Here is a 22,010-nt window from a genome sequence, read left to right on the forward strand (position 1 = left end):
TCAGATCTCAGCCTCCTTGGTAGCTAGGATTACAGGCATGAGCCACTGGTACCCGGCTTGGTCCTAAATATTTATCAAAGACAACAAAAAAGAATCTGAAATTCCCATCTTTTGTTTAGAATACAAATAATGATCAGAAAAATATATAGTATATATAGAGTATACTTTCAACAACCAGAAAATGGTAATATAACAAATATATAACAAATTATGAAAAGTTGTGATCATCAATTTGTGATGATGAAGCAGAATCCTCTGAAGTGTCAATATTACTATGTGGTAGGACAAATTAAGATTACAATGTCAGAATGTTTGACAATCATCTCACAAAACTGTCCTTATATCACTACTTGTTTACATTCAGGCAATCTGAAACTAAAAGACATTGAAGCTGCAAATGTGGAACATACCTAGTATAAAATATGGTCACAGTGATCAGTGTATGTTCCAAATGTTTTTCTCCACTCTTAGTTTATGATATAAAGTAGGAGTAGGTTATTGCAGTTCTCTGTGGTTTCTGCTATGGAATGTGAGCTCCAAAATGGCAGCTGGTCTTCCTGCTCTTTTCAACAATGCATAAAGAACATCCTACACAGGGTCTGGAAAGCAAGATATGAACAAGAAAGGATAGTCTCAGACTAGAACGGGAGACTGGAAAGGAAAACAGAAAACAAAAGTGTGCTAATACTTTTAAAAAGCCAGCCACATTGCCAAATCAGGAGAACCTTAAGGCCAAAATATGACATTTGCACTGTACACAAGAATGAATAGCCATAATCACTATTACGTATTAAATTTCAAAATAACTTCTAATACAACTCATCAACTTGATACTTTGTAAAATAAAGACAAAAAACATGAAACTTTATAAATTAACTCTTGTTGGGTTCAAAATACATACATTAAAATTTTCTGCAAGAACATAAACTGTTAACAATACTTTTTCTGGGAAGGACTTAGGGACTTCATGTAGAAAGAAGAAAATATTTTTTCCCATACGTTTTATCTACTGTTTGAATTTTTTTTACAATTAATATGTACATTTTACCAAAAAAATAGGAAAAAATCCTATTTGTGATTATTTTTATATACCCAGGCAGAAATTTATAAATTCTGAACTCTCCCAAATATACTGATGTTTCACACTATGTAACGTCATCATGTCTATTATTTCTCTTTAATAAATATAAAAGTGGAAAATGAAACATAATAGGAAATAAGAAACTGTGACATATACATCAGTCTCCTCTAAAGTTGAAAAATAAAATTCTTAGGATACATAAAAAAGAAAATTTTTTCCAGAGCTCAAATCACAGACAATGCTTGCTGGTTTCTCTGAAGTATTATCAGTGATCTGTATTGTTACTGAATATTGTGTTCAAATGTAGGGATTTGAGATGCTTCACAAAATAGAACTGTTATACATTTTGCGCAACCAGGGACATGACAGACCCAAAAGCAAACCTTAGTGGCTCATTCTGATGATAATCTAGGGAAACCTCTTACATAATTTTAAAATAATGATCTCAGTAGGAACATCATAATATCAAAGGGTGTTGTTATAGGATTATAAATGTAATTTTTAGTTCTTAGTTGCATTTCTACTTTTAATATACTCCATTATAAAGCAATAACGAATAATTTAAAAAGCAGTAGCGTTTACTAGGTCTGCCATGTGACTTAGGCCTACCAAGTACAAGGCCTTGAATTCAAACTCTAGTATCATTAAAAACACACATACACACACAATAGTTCTTGAATGATGACATATATAACATTAGTAATAATACTAAAGTGTGTAAAACTTTCAAATTAATATAATTTCAATGCCATCTTTAATTAACACACAAATAGTATATATGTTTATCATATTAAGCATGGCATTTTGAAGTAAAGTATGTATACACTGTTGGAATGGCTCAATCAAGCTAATTAACATACACATGTCCCTAGGTATTTCTTTTTTGTGGTAAGAAAACTTTCTTACCAACTTTCAAAATATGATACGATGTTGTAACTATAAATAGCATGCTGTACCACATAACTTATTCAAAATAACTGAAACCCTTTACCTTTTAAACTAATATCTTGCCAACCCATCTCCCTGTCTCTGCTACCCATCATTCTAATGTTTTTATCAGTTCAAACTTTTCAGATTCTTCATAGAAGTTAAATCATGTGGTATTTATCTTCCTGTGCTTGGTTTATCACTAAACACAATGTATACCAGGTTCATCCATATTGTTAAAAATAACAGAATTTCTTTCTTAGGACCAGACAGTATTCTCTTTTTTACTAGATTTAAATAATACCCTTTCTGGAACTTGTAAAAGCATGTTTTAATGGCAGCCTACTAAATGACTGTATTGAGAGTTCTTAAATTAAGCAACTGTTTCTCATGATATGCTTCGTTTTCTTGGTTGGTGTGTTCATCTAGTGATTTCCTTATACAACTCTTTAATTCTTCAATTCCTTCTCCTGTAATTGCAGAGATGGGGATGACATGTTGGAACTCTACAATCTTTTCTGGAATCATTTCTTTTTCAAATAGATGCAAGAAATCTGAAATAAAAAAAAAAGTAAAGAAGATTTCCACTGTGCATGAAAGGAAGACAAGACGATGCTGGTATTAGAGTTTTGATTTATAAAGCAGGGAATCCAAAACTAACATTTTAAATTTCCTTTTTTCCTTCTTTAATAAGCTCCAACAACCTCTGAATTTTAGTAATAACAATGGTAAGGTACTTGGCATGCAGTAAGTTCTTAATAAGTATTGGCTGAATATATTTTATTTATTTATTTTGGATGAGTATGTTTTAAAACAAACTGAAAATAAATACAAGTTGAATCAGATGATGTACTTACAGAAATTGATAAATTTTGCTTTTTGAGGGAGTTCGATAAAGTATCTGTCAATAACACAGCTACTCCGAAAGAAGTTTCTCATAAAAATAACGTCATTTATAGTTTGAAACGTTGTCTTTGGTCTAGTTCCCAAAGTATAGGCTTATCATCATTGATGCCAAGATGAACATACTTAAAATTGAAAAGGGAGCAGGAATAGTCCAAGGAATATCACTTCAAATGGGCACAATCTACTATTCTCAGTGTAATAATAAATATTACACTTTTTTTTAACTTTTCTCTGCCCACAGTAATGGGAAAGGGGAGAGCAAGGTCACTGGATTAACAATGATATAAACCAGAAAATCTAGATAAATTAGACAAGCTGAGCTTGGTTTCTAAGAAACCAAAAAAGTCTGAAGAAGTTAACTCAAGAATTAAATTGGTTGGTCCCAAATAGTTACAAACTCTTGGATTGCCCTCACTTCTGATACCACCTCTAAAAATACTCTTCTTCACAAAAAATAACTACCAAACAGAACTAATGACTCATAAAGCAAAGGGTATAAAGGAATGAAAACTATGAACAGTATTAATGAAGACGTAGATCATAAGAATGACTTATTAATTCAAGGATAGCTCTGGCACAAGCAATTACTTAGAGCAAAGATTTCCAGAGACAAAGGACCTTCTGGTATTGTCTTCTATAAGTACACTATAAGCTATTTTCCCCAATTATTACTCCACCAATAAAAAGAGAAGCTAGTACTATTTATACTTTTCCTTACTTGTACATGAGGTTCTGAATTATACTCAGTAAACTGAAGCACCATCACCATAAGATAGAGGTATTCTCTAATGGTCACTAGTGATAGAATATAATGTTCTGTGTCACACATACCCAAAGAACTAAAAAACTTCTCTTTAAAAAGATGTTTTCAAGCAAAGTGCTGGTGGCTCATACCTGTTATCTTAGTGTACTAGGGGACTGAAATTCTAGAGTTTGTAAAGTATGTTAAAGTGAAAGACTTCACAGATGCTGACTTTCCCCAACTTTTATCTAAGTCACAGATACTCTTTAAGAACCCAGTTCCAGTTGAGCTTCTTCATGAAGCCAAACCATTTCACATCAAATTAATCTTTCTTTTCTTGTGTCTCATTTAGGCTTACAGTCCATAACACATATTTTGGAATTTGGTAATAATGTTTTATATGGCATATGTTGTTTTCTTCAAACACACACAGATTTATTTTTTTGGGTGGGGGCGAGGGGGGGGGTCCAGTCATGGGGCCTGAACTCTGGGCCTGGGCACTGTCCCTCAGCTCTTCAGCTCAAGGCTAACACTCTACCACTTGAGCCACAGCGCCACTTCCGGCTTTTTTTCTTTTTGCTTATGTGGTGCTGGGGAATCGAACCCAGAGCCTCAGGCATGCAAGGCAAGCGCTCTACCACTGAGCCACCTTCCCAGCCCACACACACAGATTTTAAGAGCAGAAACAATTAGATTTCTTTTCCAGTGATTAGAAATACTTAACATTAACATGGTTAGTGCTCATTAAACTGGGATTACATTATTGAGGGATTTACCTTTAGGATTCTGGAGTTGGTACATCAGTTCATGAAATTTATCTTGGGCATCTGGCAAATCCATTTTATTAATGACCAGGAGTGCAGGTTTTGCATGAAGTTCTTCTTTGTACAACTCCAACTCCTTTAAATAAAAAGAAGAAAAACCAGACATGGAAAGATCTAGAGAGCTCATTCTTTGCACTAAAATGCAGTAAGTCTCAACAACCACAGAACTAACAAAGGAGCTTCAGAAAATACTTCTGGTTAAGTCATTTGAATAATGTTAGCCCACTTGACTACCTAGAAACAGTTGATTTATGTATGGAGCCAAATACAGATATCTGGATTTCATTAAAAAGTTGTCAAAAACAATAACCTTGGAGAAAAAAAACTCATGTACTAAAATCTTTATAATCATGAACTTAGCAACTTTCTTAGACATAATCCAAAATCACAAGCCAAAAAAAAAAAAGGAAGAAAATTTTGACAAGGTAGATAAATAAGTCTTGGTCAGAATTTAAAAACAGCTTTCTTCTCTGCTCAACAACAATAGGCAGGAAAATGTAAATAAACCCCAATAAGATTTCATATAGCCTAGCATGATAAAGCATGTTTGTAATCTTAGCTACTCAGGAGAAGGGAAGATTATTAATACAAGGTCAGCCAAGGCAAAGGTAGACAGTCTTTGAAATCTTGTGTCAAAAACAATATAAACAAAAGGACTAAAGTAATGATTTGAGAATGCTTGTCTAGTATGCATGAGGCACAGGGTTCAATTTCCCAGTAATGCCAAAACAAAAAAGAGAAAAATGTTATCAATTTAGATGGCTATTCTAGAAAAGGCAAACAGTGACCAATGTTCTCAAGGGTATAAAGAAAGAAATCCAGCCGAGTGCTACACATGAGGCTGAACTCTGAGGATCACAATTCAAAGCCGGCCCTGGGCATAAAAGTTGAAGACTCTTATCTACAATTAACCACCAAAAATCTGGAAGTGGAAGCTCTGGCTCAAGTGGTACAGTGCTAGCCTTGAGCAAAAAGCAGGGATAGTGCCCAGTTCCTGATTCAAGACCTAGAACTTCCAACACAATAACAACAAAATCCTTATACACTATTAGTGCAAATGTATATTCTTATAGAAAACTGTGGAGGTTACTCAAAAATTTATAAATAGAACTACTGTAAGATCCAGCAATTACCCTACTGTGTGTAAATCCAAAGAAAATGAAATAAGTACACTGAAGAAACAAAAAAAAAATACATACATACATGTTCATTATAACTCTATTCATAATTGTCAAGAAATAAAAATAATATAAATGTCCACTAACTGAATGGAATAAAAAAAATACAGAGTAAATGGCCAGGCACTGTTGGCTCACACCTGTAATCCCAGCTACTCTGAAGGCTGAGATCAGAGGATTGTGGTTCAAAGTCAGTCCAGGCAGGAAAGTCTATGAGACTCCTATCTTCAATAAACTATTCAAAAAAGCCATAAGTGATATTTTGGCTCAAGTGGTAGAGTGCTCACCTTAAGCAAAAGAAGCTCAGGGATAGTGCCCAGGCCCAGAGTTCAAGCCCAAGGACCAGCAAACACATACACATACATACACACAGAAAAGCACAGTAAAGTTGTGTAGCTGGGATTACAGGTGTGAGCCAACAGTGCCTGGCCATTTACTCTGTATTTTTTTTATTCCATTCAGTTAGTGGACATTTATATTATTTTTATTTCTTGACAATTATGAATAGAGTTAAAATGAACATGTATGTATGTATTTTTTTTGTTTCTTCAGTGTACTTATTTCATTTTCTTTGGATTTACACACAGAAAAGCACAGTAAAGTTGGCCATCAGTAGCTCATGCCTGTAATCCTAGCTACTAGGATCTTGGCCTGGAGCTCAAGCCCCAGGACTGGTTAAAAAAAAAAGAAAGGGAAAAGAATACACAGTACATGTACAGTAGAAAACTACTCAGCAATAAGAAAGAATAAAATTATGACAATTGCAGCAACAGATGAAACTGGAGAGCATTTTGTAAATGAAACATGCCAAGAAAATACAAATACAACATGATTTACTCATATGCAATCTAAAAGAGTTGAACTCAAAGAAGTTGAGAGTAGAATGGTGGATACTGGAGGTTTGGGTAGTATAAGGAAGGGGACAGAATCAAAGTAAGGGGTGCTGATCAATGGATAATAAATTATAATTCAAATTGGGAAAAGTTTTAGTGTGCTTATACAACAAAGAACTTTCAAAATTTTTACTATAAAGAAAAAATGTTTGAAATAAGTATGTTTGAACTGATTTAAACATTTCATGTATACATGTATCAAAACATATAGTACAACTTAGATGGATATAACTTTTATGTATTTAGTTTACACATGCAAACACAATCTGAATAAACATTTCTTTAAAGACATACAAATTGCTATAAACACATGAAAATATGCTCAATATCAATCACAAGCAATATACAAATAAAGATCAAATAATACTGCATTCCAACAAGATGATTAAAATAAAAACATCAGACAACTAGCATTCACATTGGTATATAATATTGAAACCCTCAAGCGTTGCTGGTTGAGTCAATGTGGAAGCAGTTAGATAGTTCCTCAAAATATGAACCAAGTTAACAGAGAACCAGCAGTTTTACTTCTAGGTATATATTTAAAAGAAATGAAAACATTATGTCTTCACAAAAATCTCTACATAAATATTCACACCATTATCCATTACAGATAAAACAAATAAGACTTACACACTTCTGAAGGTCAGAAACCTCATACTGTGCAGAAAAATACAGAATGCAGAAAATGCAGAAAAAAAGGTAGGGGAGGGGAAGAAGAGCTACTAAGCAGGGAACCAAATTTGCTAGACCTCACTGACCATGGTCAGGTTAAACTTTAATTCTGTTTTGAACAGAACAAAGAGGAGCTTGGCTCTTTTACAAAGACCATTCTTTGTATTGTCAGAAAAAATGGACTGGAGAGAAGCAAAACTGGAAGCAAGGAGAACAGACAGGGACAGATATGATATGAGAGAGCATAATGATTACAAGTATAGATAGCTTTTAGAGATTCAGAAAATACAACTGACAGTGATTCATGCATATGGTGAGAAAACAGAATCAAGAATACCTTCCAGATTTTTAGCTACATACTAAATGAAAATTCTAGAGGGAGGTAAAGAAATTTTTTTGTTTAATTCTAAGCATATTAATAACACATCCAATTAAAGATGTCTAATAAGTATCAAAGCACAATCAAAAGGTTGTCACATATAGATCTGGAATCTTGTAACTGAATATATATTCATTTATATATATATATTCATTGTAACTGAGAAATGAGAATTGGTAGGACTGTACAATAGCTAGGACAGAAATTTAAATATTATTTAAAGGATAAGTGGACGCTGGACACAATGGCTTATGCATGTAATTAATCCAAACTACCTGGGAGGTAGAGATTGGGAAAACTGTGGTCTAAGGTTAACCCAGGCAAAAGTTTACAAGATTCTATCTCAACCAATAAAAAGTTGGGTGTCATCTCAGGTAACTGGGAAACATAAATAGGAGGATTATGGTCCAGGCTAGCTGGGCAAAAAGTTATTTTTTAAATTCAAAATAAAAACTAAAGCAGAGAAAGGGATGGAGTAAGGTGCAAGGGGAAGAGCTCCTGCCTTGCAGGAAAGCCCTGAGTGAACTCAATACTACAAAAGAAATCAAATCTAAGAAAAGAAAAAAGAAGACAACAAATAAGAAGAGAATCAGAAAAGAGACTGAAATGTAGACTGAGAGCAGGCACAGTGGCTCCATCAGTGAGCAGACTAAGATTAAGAAGACTGCATTTCCCAAGCCAGATGAGCAAAAAGTAGACTAAGAAACAGTCTAGAAAGTAGGAAAAGTATCTAAGGTTCATCAAGCCAAAAATGAAGAATGTTTCAAGAAGAAATACACATGTCAAAATTGACGCAAGATAAAATATACAAAGTAATGGATTTGGAAGTTGGGAAATTTTTATCTATTTCAATACTTTGAGAAGCAGTGAATGCTGAAGAATCAGACATCAACCTTAAATCAGCTAAAAAATTATAATTGAGATTTAAAAATATTTAAGGATATAAAAATCTTAAAAAGGTGAATTACAATGTTACGTAAAGGATGTTAGGTTTTTAAAAAGAGGTAACCGAGTAAAAACCACACCACGCACGTGGTATTCAGGTAAGGGGGAGGTTTATTTATTGTTCTGGCTGGCACCAGGCCATGTTGACCCTCCAAGCGGATGGGAAAGGCCAGGGAAAGACCTGGGAAAGAGAGCATCTGGGCCTGAGCTAGGCCTTATCTGGGGGGGGGGGGGGTGTGTGGAAGGGGGGAAGGTGTGGCCACATTGAATCCAGATGTGACCTGATCGGATGCGACCTCTTCCAGGTGTGCCAGTTGCCTAGGTAATGCAGGTACTGGGTGGAGACTTTGCTGTGAAGAGGGTGGAGTCTGCTTGCCATTCAGGAGCGGACCTTACAATGTTAGATATAAAACTCAAAAAAACAAAGGACCTACTTTTGTAAGTAGCATTACAGTTTCAAAGGCAGTTCTGTACTGAGTTTGGGAAGAAAGCTGAAATCCAGAAACATCAACCTAAAAAAGAGAAGAGACAGTCTTTAACATAAAAATGGTTATATATTTCTATATATTGATAGGAAGTATTCTTTCAAGCTAAAACAATTTCTCAAACTACAATCTACTAAATTTTCACAATTAAAAACAAGTAACAGAAACCGAGGTGTCAAGATTACTAAATTACTTTCAAATTACTAATAATATAAGCCTGTAATCCCATAAATGTGTTGTTCATGATGAATTTTCATAATATTACTTAATATTACTTAGTATTACTTAATGAGAATCTAGTATATAGAAGTCAATTTTTAATAATATAGACAATCTCATATATAACTCAAGCAATATCAATAAAAGAGAAAAGACTAAAGAGACTAAATAACATAATAGTATGCCAGAAATCTTAAGGAATTAAATCTTGACAAGCACGACCAAACTAAATGCAGTAATACTGACATTTCCATCCCCATGACTACTGATTACCTGCCATACTTGTTCCCCTATAAACAGACTTAGAAAGTGAAATTATACTACTATAGTCAGAGTTAATGATGGGGATATTATACTGAGAAATGCATTATAAAGTGATTTTGATCAGTGAGTGAACATCTGAGAATAGCTATGGCACAATGCAATTAAATCTTATTGCATCAACATAAGATATATGCCGTTCATTACTGATGAAAAAATGAGGTAACATAAGAGTATTTTGTCTTTAAATCACACTTATAAAACATTCCTGGGAAAACTAGGTCCATTCATTTGAATATCACACTAGTACACATATGACTTACAACAAAGAGTAGTTGTCTTGTTCTCTCTATATGCTTGAGGAATTTGTGGCCCATTCCTTTGTTCTTATGTGCTCCTTCTATCAAACCTGGGAGATCAGCTACTGATATCTAATACCAAGTTAAGGATTTGATGAAAAAGAAACATACATGAAAACCACAGCTCAATTATACTCCAACATTTTCATGTTATTTCAAATATAAACAGTTTCTAATTTATGATTCCTACTATATCTTTGGAAAAATAGGATACCTTTTTAGCTACATATTGTATGTGTGTGTGTATATATATATGTATATATATATATATATACATATATATATACACACACACATATATATGGAATAAAAAGTCCTTTGTTACCAAATACTGTTTTACTTAAATTTATGAGTCCAACCATCTGTAGATCTGAGGGACTGGTATAGCATTTATTACTTCCAAAGTAACTAATCACATAAGCCTGTAATTCCATAAATGTATTATTTATGATGGATTTTTTTGTAAAATTATAACTTTCACTATCTGAATTCATTAAAGTTTACATGGATATTATAATATTTAGTAAACATTTACTAAGTGTATCTGCTTAAAGTTCCAAATTTATTTTTTGAAATGGCATCATTGTTCCTTTCCTGATATTATACCAGCATATTCACTAGTATTTCAAGATAGCAGAATGCAGTATTCCTAAACTCTTTTGAAGGTGGTAAGAATTATAAACCATCACTCTATACTTGAGCTTTTTGGAAGTCACTATAAACCATAACCATTGAGTAAAAGAAGTCTCATGTCCTGAGATTTCCTTTAAAGGTTCTCTGCTGATTTTTTTCAATGTATATATCCACCTAAAACAAATAACTCTCGGGCTGGGAAGGTAGCTCAGTGGTAGAGCTAAAAAAAATAACTCTCGGGCTGGGAAGGTAGCTCAGTGGTAGAGCGCTTGCCTTGCATGCCTGAGGCCCTGGGTTCCATTCCTCAGCACCACATAAGCAAAAAGAAAAAAGCCGGAAGTGGCACTGTGGCTCAAGTGGTAGAGCGCTAGCCTTGAGCTGAAGAGCTGAGGGACAGCGCCCAGGCCAGAGTTCAGGCCCCACGACCGGACCCAAAAAATAAAAAATAAAAATAAAAAAATAAAAAATAACCTCTCGATTCTACCTGTTTATCACTCCTTCCTCCCATGCCCTGTAAACCACTGATCTTTCTGCTTTTCTCTAATTTTGCTTTTGCCAATGTCAACTGATTAGAATTATACAATGTATAGACTAATCAGACTGGCTTCTTTCACTTTTTGTAACTTTCAAGGCTTGAGAGCGCATTTAGTTTTTGAACTGAATATTCTATTTTCTGGATAGGAATGGATACATAAATCCATTTATGTACTGAAAGATACCATAATTGTTTCCAACTTCCAGTAGTTAAAAATTAATAAAGTTGCTATAAACATCACTGTGTATATACATTTTATATTGTGCATATTGTGAATTATATTGTGTATATACATTTTGTATATACAAAAAAAAAAGCAACTCTACAATTCTTCTTTATAAAGGAAAAAAAAATGTGTGTGTGTGTGTATGTGCGTGCATGTGCACACATGTAGTGGTCCTGAAGGCCTGGATGCTGTCACTGAGCTCTTTTGCTCTCGTAGACTTTCCTTTAGAGCTGGCTTCAAACTATGATTCTCAAACCTCAGCCTCCTCAGTAGCTAGAAATATAAGCACGAGCCACTACCATGTGATCCATAAAAATAAATTTTAGTAAGTGGATGAGATGAAAATCTCATAAAACTGTCTTCTAAAAATGAAAGTGCAAAAAAATCATTTCCAAACTTTAGAAATTGAATGGAGATCAATAATCCAATGTTAATAAAATACAAATCTGAATTGAGAAGAAACAGAAATTAAGGAAGACACAATGTAGAAACAACATGGTAACTACATATTGAACACATATTGAACATACATTTGGAAGAATAATTGATTAGTTTCTAATTTTTTTTTGAGTGAGAGACTAGAGATTGAACTCAGCCTTGTACTTGCTAAGAAGGCCTCTATCTACCACTTTAGTCATTTCTCCAGCATTTTACTCATGACAGTGGAGAGCAGAATTAATTCAATCATAGTTTTATTTATAGAACAAATCTTATTACATTATCCCCTCAGAAACAGGCAGATATTATAAAGTTCTATACCAAAACAAAGTATTTACTCTTTTAATCAAGTGTTTTAAAATACCTGTTTGAAGTCACTGTACATAATCTTTCCAAGTTCAGGCTTTAATGTTGTAACTGAAAGGAAAAACAATGATCAGTTAAGACTAGGAATAAAAGCTGTCTTTTCTCAACACTTTTTTTGGGGGAAGGGGGGAGGGGGGTCCATCGTGGGCCTGAACTCTGGGCCTGGGTGCTGTCCCTCAGCTCTTCAGCTCAAGGCTAGTGCTCTACCACTTAAGCCACAGTGCCACTTCCGGCTTTTTTCTTTTTGCTTATGTGGTGCTGAGGAATCGAACCCAGGGTCTCAGGCATGCAAGGCAAGCGCTCTACCACTGAGCCACCTTTCCAGCCCCTCAATACTCTTAAGATTATATATAGAATAAATTCTTATGTTGTGTGAATAGTTTAATTCAGACTTTTTAATTTGTTTAAATGGAAGCTATAATTATTTTGTTCACATATACTTGAAACAAAATAGATGTGTGTGTGTGCGTGTGTATGTGTCTGCGTGTGTGTCTGTGTGTATACTTATAGAGAATGGTATATTAGGGGGCTCACAATTTAGATTTCCATCACAGAATCTACAGGTAAAATTCTAGTCCTTTTTCATGTTGCCTTATTTTAAGCCATACGTACTAATTAGTTGCTTTCCAACGACCCTTTTGCTTTTCCTTTTCTATTCTTAACATTCCTATATATATAAAACTAACACCGAACAGGAAATTTATACTAATTTGTTCAAAATAACTCTACTGATCAGAGATTAATTTCTCAATTAGTCTAACTTAATTAGACCAATTTCTTATTTTCTTTTCCCAGTATATGTCATTCTTTTTGTTTAGTAATGGCAAGAGCTTAAATATAACAGCAGGTTCTTTTTGAGAAGGGATGTATTTACAATAAAAATCTGTAGGTTTGGTCAATACCGTTAAGATATACTGGAGTCACAGAACAATATACATTAATATACAGTTCATAAAAACTGAGCAAGTAAATTAATTTCTTTAACAGTTACATGAAGACAAATACACAGACATATCTAACACTAATACTACTATAGGACTTCCATAAAATCCAACTTTTTTGATTAAAAAAAATACTAGCAGCCATAAATCCATATCTCAAAAGTCTGAATGACATAAAAATATTAATAGCATAAGTATATTCTTGCACAGGTTCTACAGATGACAATACATAGATATCATTGTATTATACTTTAAAGAAAGACTCATTTACAATTTCACATTAACTCATATAAGTAAAAAACATTGTTAAATTTTCAAGCAGCAGAGGTATTGAAGTAAAGAGAAATTAAAGAAAACTACATAAAAACATCTACTCACAAAGGCAAATTATGAAAAGCATGATTAATTTTTTGTAGTTTCTTCTCTGTACATTTATACTTGTGCCTAAACCATTTTGAATATGAGAGGAACCCATAGCTGAGTTACTTTACCCACTCACTGCTCTATTCTTGAGGGTAATGTTTAGAATCAGTGTCAAATGAGTAATGAGAGTTTTCACATTCATGGGATAATCCATATTTTCATATTCTACACTGAGGTGGTTTATGTAATTATTACCTCCTTCCAGTTCTCTCCTAGCTGTTGGATACCTTATTTATCATCCCCTAGAGAAGGTAACCCTCAGCAGTGTTATCTTTCCTGGGACATTCAGAGCTGGGTAACCTTGAGTAAAAGAGCTGCTGTTTTTGTCCATTTGCTAGAAGACTGCAGTCTTTACTTTTGCCCTCTGTCTGCTATTGACTCAGAAGATGTAGGCCTGCCGGTACTTGAGGGTAAAGCTTGAGACTTTTACTGTCAGACTTTTACTGTTACTGGTTGGAGAACTAGAATGGTATACAGCATAACTTCTACTACTTGTCAAGTTGAATGATAAAGTCATTTAGTTCATCCTGATTAATTTTAAGGTACTAACTGTAAAGCCAACTCTTTTTAAGCTGTTCAATATAGCCCTGGATAGCTGCATTCCTCTTGGTTCTTTTGAATGAGCACTGAACACTTAACTATGAACTTTTTGTGTGTTTGGAAATGATTTGAACCATTAAGAACAAACGTAAGTTATCCTTGTTAAAGCTGCACTTAAACACTGGGACAAGGTAGATTTATCTTCCACTCATCTCCGACTCTATTATCACCAAGCAGAAATTCAAACCGATGACTTACCGAATGTTCTACTTTAAAAAGTTTACTTCCAGGCTTGGATGAAAGTATGAAGAAAATAGTGCCTCATTTATCTAAATCATCAATGAATTTGGTAGAGATAATCACTATACCTTTTCTCAATTCATAAAATGTCCCTGTGGTCAGCCCACTGTCTCAACACATTATTTACTCAGTCTTCTCTCAGGTATTTTTGAGTCTGTCTCATATTATTGTTTCAATCTCAGCGTTAACTCATCTAGTGTCATAACCTTCAAGTCTATTTCACTTAAATAAAGTTTCTTTGAAAGAGGATCTTCATTGGTTACCTTGAATCTGTGTGGCCTCATCACTTATCTTCAGCTAGGTCCCATTTGAGAAGAAAAGGCTGGGAAGGCTGGCCTGATTAGGGCCTCAAAGAATAATAAAGTAGCCACTCCCTGGGAAAATAAGGGCCATTCCCTGGAGCATGGCCTTAAAGTCCCACGGGCTCACTAAACCTTAATTCTCAGCTCTTTTTTTTTTTCTTTTATGAACTCTCAACTCTTTTTTTTTTTTTTGGGTCAGGTGTGGGGCTTGAACTGTGGCCCTGGGTGCTGTCCCTCAGCTCTTCAGATCAAGACTAGCACTCCACCTCTTGAGCCACAGAGCCACTTTGAGCTTTTTCTGCTATGCGGTGCTGAGGAATGGAACCCAGTGCCTCATGCATGCAAGGCAAGCACTCTACCACTGAGCCACCTTCCCAGCCCTCAACTCTAATCTAAGTTTCTATTATAGCTCATCTAGTTTCTACAATTGTCAAATTAATCTTCCCAATTCCTAAAAGTTTCAAAATTAGGACACCTCCAAGCTGTCAATTTTATTTAAACTCAGTGAAAATTAGGTCTTCAAAAATCTTCCCTGAGCATAAAAGTCTATCTTTTCTCTTATCTCTAGTTAATTAACAAAAAAGCCAGAAGTAGAGCTGTGGTCCAAGTGGTAGAGAACCATCAATCTCCAAGTCCCAATATAGGCACACGCGCACGTGCGCACACGCACACACACACAAAATTAAAAGCCTGACACTGGGCACTGATAGCTTATGCCTGTAATCCTAGTTATTCAGGAGCTAGAGATCTGAGGATTGCAGTTTGAAGCCAAACCAGGCAGAAAAGTCTGTAAGATTTTTGTCTCCAATGAACCACCAAAAAGCCAGAACTGGAGTTGTGGCTAAGTGACTGAGCACTAGCTTTGAGCACAAAAGCACAAGGACAATGCCTTCAGTTCAAGCCCCAGAACCAGTGTTCACACACACACACACACACACACACACAAGCCCCAGAACCAGTGTATACACACACACACACACACACACACACACACACACACACAATCTGCTTCCACACAAAAAATACACATTATACTTACATGCATAATCTGCAATCGCTGGTTTTGCACGAGAAACCTGACTTAGCAAAGACGATTTTCCAGCATTTGGGAATCTGAAATAAGTAAATGTGGCTATACATTACAGTAAATACCATATTACTAAATGTTGCTTATTTCTGAATCACAGCAATTCAAGAAATAGGCTTCTTAAATGTATCTGGGATTAAAAGTTGAACTCTGGGATGTAGTCAATGGTAGAATGTATACTTAATATGCCTGGTATCAATTTTGGTATTAGATTTATTGTCACTATGATAAAAATGTCTGATACAAATAACTTGAGGGAAGAACAGATTTAAACAGATCTATTTAGGCTCATATTTTCAGAGGTATCAGTCCACTATGATTAGGTGAGTAGAAAAGAGCAGACAGATGTGAGCCAGACAGACAGTGAGGGACAAAAGAGAGAATGTCTGCACTACTGGGTTTTCTCCTGTCTCCTTTTTTTTTCCATCTAGGCCATCAATGTATGGATGTTGCTCCCCACATTTGAAGCAGAGCTGCCACACTTAATTCTCTCTGGAAATGCCCTACCAGACGTATCTAGTGGTGTGATTTACTGATCTCCTAGATGCCTTCCAATCTAATAAAGCTGACAAACAAAGTTAATCATTACCATACCTAGTGCTACCTGAAGTCAAGACAAATATAAGCAAATATAAAGATGTGGCATTATAACATAGCTACATAATAAACTGGGCATATATTAAGCTACTGTAATAATTTTGTAGCCATTTTCTGATACTATTTGCAGTCCATTCAAGTGCTAAAAAATACCTCCTTAGATGGAATGCCAACCATCTCCATGAGTAGCTTATCTCTCAAGAAGAATCCATTTTAAAGTAAAAGTTCTTGCACATTTTTCACCATATATACAACATGTGTTGACTTCATATTATTTGTAAGGTTTCTAGTTAATAAGAGGAATGCTATTAATTAAATCTGGGTGGATTGAAAAGTTATATGCAGATTTTTGACTGCAGGGTGAGTAGTGACAGATGGTTCCCAAGTCCTTCTCTGTCCAAGGGTCACTCATGACAAAGTTTATAATTCCAAATGAATTCTAGCCTCAAATTACTATTGACATGCATGCTTCTTCATGAACTATCTCCCTGAAAGTATACTAAAAACATGAATAGTGCTTACCCTACTAGGCCAACATCAGCTATCAGTTTTAAGTCAAGGTAAATTGTTCTTTTCTGGCCTTTCAAAGGTAGGAAATTTGTAAGTAATTTACCACCAAGACCACCTCCAGCTACCAAAATTCTGTCTTCCTCTTTGTTGAGTTCTCCTTTAAAAGAAGGAGAGAAAATATAGCAAAGATCAATGAAATCAATAATATGGTATTTTTCTTTTAGAAATTATTTGGAAAAGCATTCAAACTTATAAACTTGAAAGACTAAACCATAATATGAAATTTAAGTCTCACCCTGTGGTTGGGGGGGAGTGGTAACAGCAAAAATTGCTTTCGCAGCATACTTGGGGCCCTAGGCTAGGCTTTCAGCACTATTATTAATTAATTAATTAAAAATATGACCCTAGAAAAACCACTTTGGCAATCAGTTGAAAACAGACTAGTTATATGGTTTAAAATCAAATAGTATTGTATCTAAAATCCAGCAGTAAATTTTAAATAAATTTTATATGCATTTTAGTAAGTTTTTTTTTTTATAAATTAGCAGCTAAAATTATTGGTGCTAAATTTTTTCCTAAAATTCAAGATAAGTTATGCCCAAAACCCTCAATCAATACACTCACCTATAATTTTACCATTTTCATCAGTTACTGAAATACCCACAGGAACAGGGATTTCACAGTCTTTTCCTTTGGAGCCTTTCAAGGCATTAACCCTATCAAAAAACAAAACGAAACAAAAACCCTAAATTAAGGTAAGAAAAACCCACTAAATGAAATGATTTAGACTTTAAGCAAATATAATAGTTTACAAAGAACAGTAATCAGCCATGCTATCTAATGCAGATGTTAAATAGTCAAATACTAAAGAAAAACTAAAATTATCCCTATCAAGTTTAACTACTGTATATTATATAACTGGTAATGACTTAAGTTACCAAACTAATATACTGAACATCTCTAATGAAAACTATTGTTACAAAACAAAAAAGCTAGGGGGAAAAAAAACTAGAAAATCTAACTAATGAAGCTTGACAGTACTTATAACATCTACTCTCAAACTGCTCATAAACTTCTTGATATAAACTTCTAACTTAGTAGTTGCAAGTCTAGAACTGTATTTTTTAAAAAATCAACTATATGAAAAATCTTTACGTAAGGGTATTACATTATGGCTATGACTGAAAATAAAACAAACACAAATCAAATGATACAATTTTAATCCCAGTACTGCAATATTATGTAGCATCTTGAATAATGTCATGAAAAAAGCTGTTATGTAAGATGATGTAAAATGGTATATTCTCATTTTCTTTTCTTTGTGTCTGATTTTATATACATATATACAATATATTACAACTACATTTGTGTTACCATGCATAAACATCTTAGAAAGTGTGGAAAACTTAATTGTAATTATCTCTGGGTGACCAATTATTAATGATTCATTTTTTGTGTGACTATTTTTTTAATGGTGGTGCTAAGTAATTACATTACCAAATCTAAGAGAGGTTTCTTAGAGGTTGCCAAGGATAATGTTAGAATAGTAAAGATTCAAATTATTTTCTGCTTTTACAGAAGTACAAAGAAGAATACAGGTGCACACTGGGAGACAGGTTTTTTTTCCTAAGTGTTTGATTTTAGAAAATCCAAGTCATTCACTAAGCACTTACCGACTGTTTGCTCCTTCTCCAGCCACAAACCGTTTCTGAGGGTATTTGTCTTTCAGTTGTCTTAATGTCATTCTTTTGTGCGCTACAACCCATACATCACCACCTTTTCCACCTTCTCCACCTAAACGAGGGTAACCCATTCCACCACTTCCTCCCTTGGTGAAGACTCTTAGCTTATCAATGAATTTTCCATACTTAAAAAGAGAAAAAAGAGAAAATATTTGTATAACAAATACATTAATTAACTTAGAAGTCCTAGTTTCGTTCCACCAAGATTTCATTTAGTGAAGAATCAATAATGGCTATCTACATGCCATGTATATAGATTTTTTCTTAGCTCACTTAATGTTACCTCTTTTTTCCATTTATCTCTTTTATGGTATTGTTTTTCAATGTTTAATTATTGTTCTACTTATCAACCAGGTCTCTGATCTTGGTCCTTTTTTCATTTGGAACTTCCTATATTGGGTGGTTTCAGCCTGTACTAATAACCATCATTTAATTGAGATATTTTCTATATCTGATCTGTTGGAACTTATTGGGAAGTGGTTAGTAGTTTAAAGCAACTGAAAGACCTGTACTTTATATTCTCAACCCCTCCAAACATATAACTTGGTGGCTATCAACTGAATGGAAAATAGTCACCTCATAAAGAAAATGTTAACACACAAATAAACCTTCCTAAATTTGTTCCTCCAATGTTCCCTCAAAAAATAGGATCAGCTAATCATTGAGTCTGCAGACATCCATTTCTTTCCCAGAAGCCCTCTCTCCTTTCCTGTACTGTGCTGGAGAACCTTGACCAGCATATTAACTCCTAAATGATCTTCCAGTGACTATTCATTCCTTCCTTAATGCTTCCTCCATCTTGCTGTCAAATGCTATTTTTTTTTTTAAGAATTTGATGTTTCTCCTCTATTCATAAACCATCATGGTTTTACTATTTCAAATTTATAATACTATATTCAAAGTCCTTACTCTACCTTTCCAGTGTCATTTTCATTTGTTCAACCCTTTCCATTGTCCTGTCCCTATTTGCTCTTTCTACATGATGTACTGCCTCTCTAAACCTTTCCCATTGTCCTGTCCCTATTTGCTCTTTCTACATGATGTACTGCTTCACTCTATATCATGCTGCTGCTTTTCCTCTATTTAGAAAGGCACTTGTTATTTTCTATCATAAACCTACCTGAATGCCATAACCTCAATGTTCTTTCAAGTAATGAAACCAAACATGGTTCCATAATTTGAGAGTGTATTGGAAGCCTTTTTCTTCCTTTGTACTGGTAGTGGAACTTGAACTCAGGGCCTGTTGGCTGTCCCTTAGCTTTTTTGCTCAGGGCTAGCACTCTATCACTGGAGCCACAATTCTACTTCTGGTTTTTCTTGGTGAATTGGGTTAAGTCTCATGGACTTTCTTTCCTAGAGTGGCTTCAAATGCTGATTCTCATCTCTCAGCCTCCTGAGAAACTAGAATTACAAGCATGAGACACAGGCAGCCAGTAGAACACTGGCAGCCTGCCAAACACTATAACTTTTCTGGCTTTCCTAGCAGTTTGATTATACATGTATCATTATGATATCTTACACTATGTTTAGTGCTTGTTTTCCTCACTGAACCTCCAAGGCTATCAAAATAATTTCTTAATCGATACTAGTTCAGTCTAGGAAGTCTTCAAACTGAAACACTGACCACTCTAATTAACTGAGGAAGGCCCTTACATTTTCTGTTCAATGCTTGACTTTTTTTTTTTTTTTTGTGGGTCGTGGGGCTTGAACTCTGGGCCTGGGCGCGTCCTTCAGCTCTTCAGCTCAAGTAGAGCGCTCTATCTTTTGAGCCACAATACCACTTCCAGTTTTTGAGTTTATTGGAGATAAGAGTCTCACGGACTTTCCTACCCGTGCTGGGTTTGAACCGCGATCCTCAGATCTCAGCCTCCTGAGTAGCTAGGATTACAGGCACAAGCCACGGGTGCCCGGCTTAAAACAAACAAACAAAAAAAACAAAACAACAAACCTCTTCCGGCTGGGAAGGTGGCTCAGTGGTAGAGCGCTTGCCTTGCATGCCTGAGGCCCTGGGTTCGATTCCTCAGCCCCACATAAGAAAAAAGAAAAAAGCCGGAAGTGGCGCTGTGGCTCAAGTGGTAGAGTGCTAGCCTTGAGCTGAAGAGCTGAGGGACAGCGCCCAGGCCCAGAGTTCAGGCCCCACGACTGGACCAAAAAAAAAAAAAAGACACTGTATTAACACCAAATGTTTTAGCCATCAATACACACTCTTGGTGTCTGATATTCGTCAGAAAAACCTTAAGATGTGCACTAGAAGCTGGGTGCCGGTGGCAAACGCCTGTAATCGTAGCTACTCAGGAGGATGAGATCTGAGGATCACTGTTCAAAGCCAGCCGGGGCAGAAATGTCCCCATAAACCCTAATGCGCCCAGGCCCTGAGTTCAAGCACCACAACCGACCGAAAAACAAACACAAAGTGCACGGGCGCGCAAGACTTATAAAAAATGCCCACAACATGTAAGCGGAACAGAGCGAGAGCCCCAATGCTCCATGTATGCTGCACTTCGTGTCTACACGGCAGGTAGGTGCCCCGGGCCGCCGTCTCAGAGCACACGGCGCCCCCGAAGAACCCCGCCCACCATCCCCCCAAACAAGGCCCACACGCGAGGGGCTGAGACCCCCGTCCGCCCCCGAGGGCGGGCACCCCGCCTGGGGCGGCGGGCGGACGGTAAAACCCAGCGGGGAAAACGGTCCCGACCGAGGAAAGCGCCGGGGAGGGCGCGAGGGGCGCACAGCATGCCCAGCCGGCACGGGAGCACCGGTACGGACCTTTCTGAACAACCCGCCGCTGCAGTGCACCATGACGGCTCCCGACCAGGACAGCCTCTTCCGTACGGCGCTCTGTTTCTACGTCACCGCCGGACGCCGGCCCGACTCCCCGCCCCTCTCGGCTGGCGCATGCGTGGTGTGTAGCGCGCGGGCTGTGAGAGGCGCGGAAGCTTCAGGAGTCGGATCTGGGTTCCGGCTTCTCTGCCTTTGGAGGCAGAAGGAGGAGGCTTGTGTTTGGAAGCCGAGCCAGGGAGTTAAGAGCTGGGCACACCTGGCAGCAGTGCACCCGCTGACCGTGGGAAGCAGAGCAGGCGCCTCGGGAATGACAATTTTGAATCAAAGACTGAAAAAAGGAAGTCTCCAAAAATCGAACTTAAATTACCTTTACTCCAAAACAAAATCGGAGAGAGGAAGAATGCCCCGAATCTTCTGGAAGTATCCCTAAGCCTTAGCCGCCCTGACCAGCGGCTCAGGAGGACTTAGCAATGATGGAGGACTTCTTTCCTTCCTTCCTTTCTTCCTTCCTTCCTTCCTTCCTTCCTTCCTTCCTTCCTTCCTTCCTTCCTTCCTTCCTTCCTTCCTTCCTTCCTTCCTTTCTCTCTTTCTTCCTTTCGTTCTTTCTTTCTTCTTTGTCACGGGGCCTGGGCACTGTCCTTCAGCTCTTCAGCTCAAGGCTAGTGCTCTACTTCTTGAGCCACAGCTCCACTTCTGGCTTTTTCAGCTTTTGTGG

At 36.2% G+C, this 22,010-nt stretch overlaps 1 protein-coding gene across 1 annotated transcript; it reads right to left on the reverse strand.

The window, feature by feature from the left end:
- Nucleotides 1-461: 461 nt before the first annotated feature.
- Nucleotides 462-21,345, reverse strand: Gtpbp10 (GTP binding protein 10). The gene is made up of 10 exons (XM_042684572.1): nt 21,281-21,345; nt 18,446-18,639; nt 17,397-17,488; nt 16,785-16,929; nt 15,618-15,691; nt 12,071-12,123; nt 9,839-9,946; nt 8,985-9,062; nt 4,433-4,556; nt 462-2,562 (listed from the first exon to the last, which is right to left on the reverse strand). The coding sequence occupies exons 1-10, from the start codon at nt 21,311-21,313 to the stop codon at nt 2,354-2,356; spliced, it is 1,110 nt and encodes a 369-aa protein (XP_042540506.1). The 5' UTR covers nt 21,314-21,345; the 3' UTR covers nt 462-2,353.
- Between the last annotated feature and the right edge of the window lie 665 nt (nt 21,346-22,010).

The sequence above is a fragment of the Dipodomys spectabilis genome, unplaced genomic scaffold (genome assembly GCF_019054845.1).
Source record: "Dipodomys spectabilis isolate Male_0828 unplaced genomic scaffold, ASM1905484v1 ptg000089l, whole genome shotgun sequence".
Classification (NCBI taxonomy): domain Eukaryota; kingdom Metazoa; phylum Chordata; class Mammalia; order Rodentia; family Heteromyidae; genus Dipodomys; species Dipodomys spectabilis.

What these genes read in the sequence shown, in the direction of transcription:
- Gtpbp10 (XM_042684572.1), bottom strand. Translation starts at nt 21,313, where the DNA reads ATGGTGCACTGCAGCGGCGGGTTGTTCAGAAAG. An exon ending in GCGGCGGGTTGTTCAGAAAG is followed by an intron (nt 18,640 to 21,280) that starts GTCCGTACCGGT and finishes TCTCTTTTTAAG; the next exon opens with TATGGAAAATTCATTGATAA. An exon ending in TGTACAGTGACTTCAAACAG is followed by an intron (nt 9,947 to 12,070) that starts GTATTTTAAAAC and finishes ACTTGGTATTAG; the next exon opens with ATATCAGTAGCTGATCTCCC.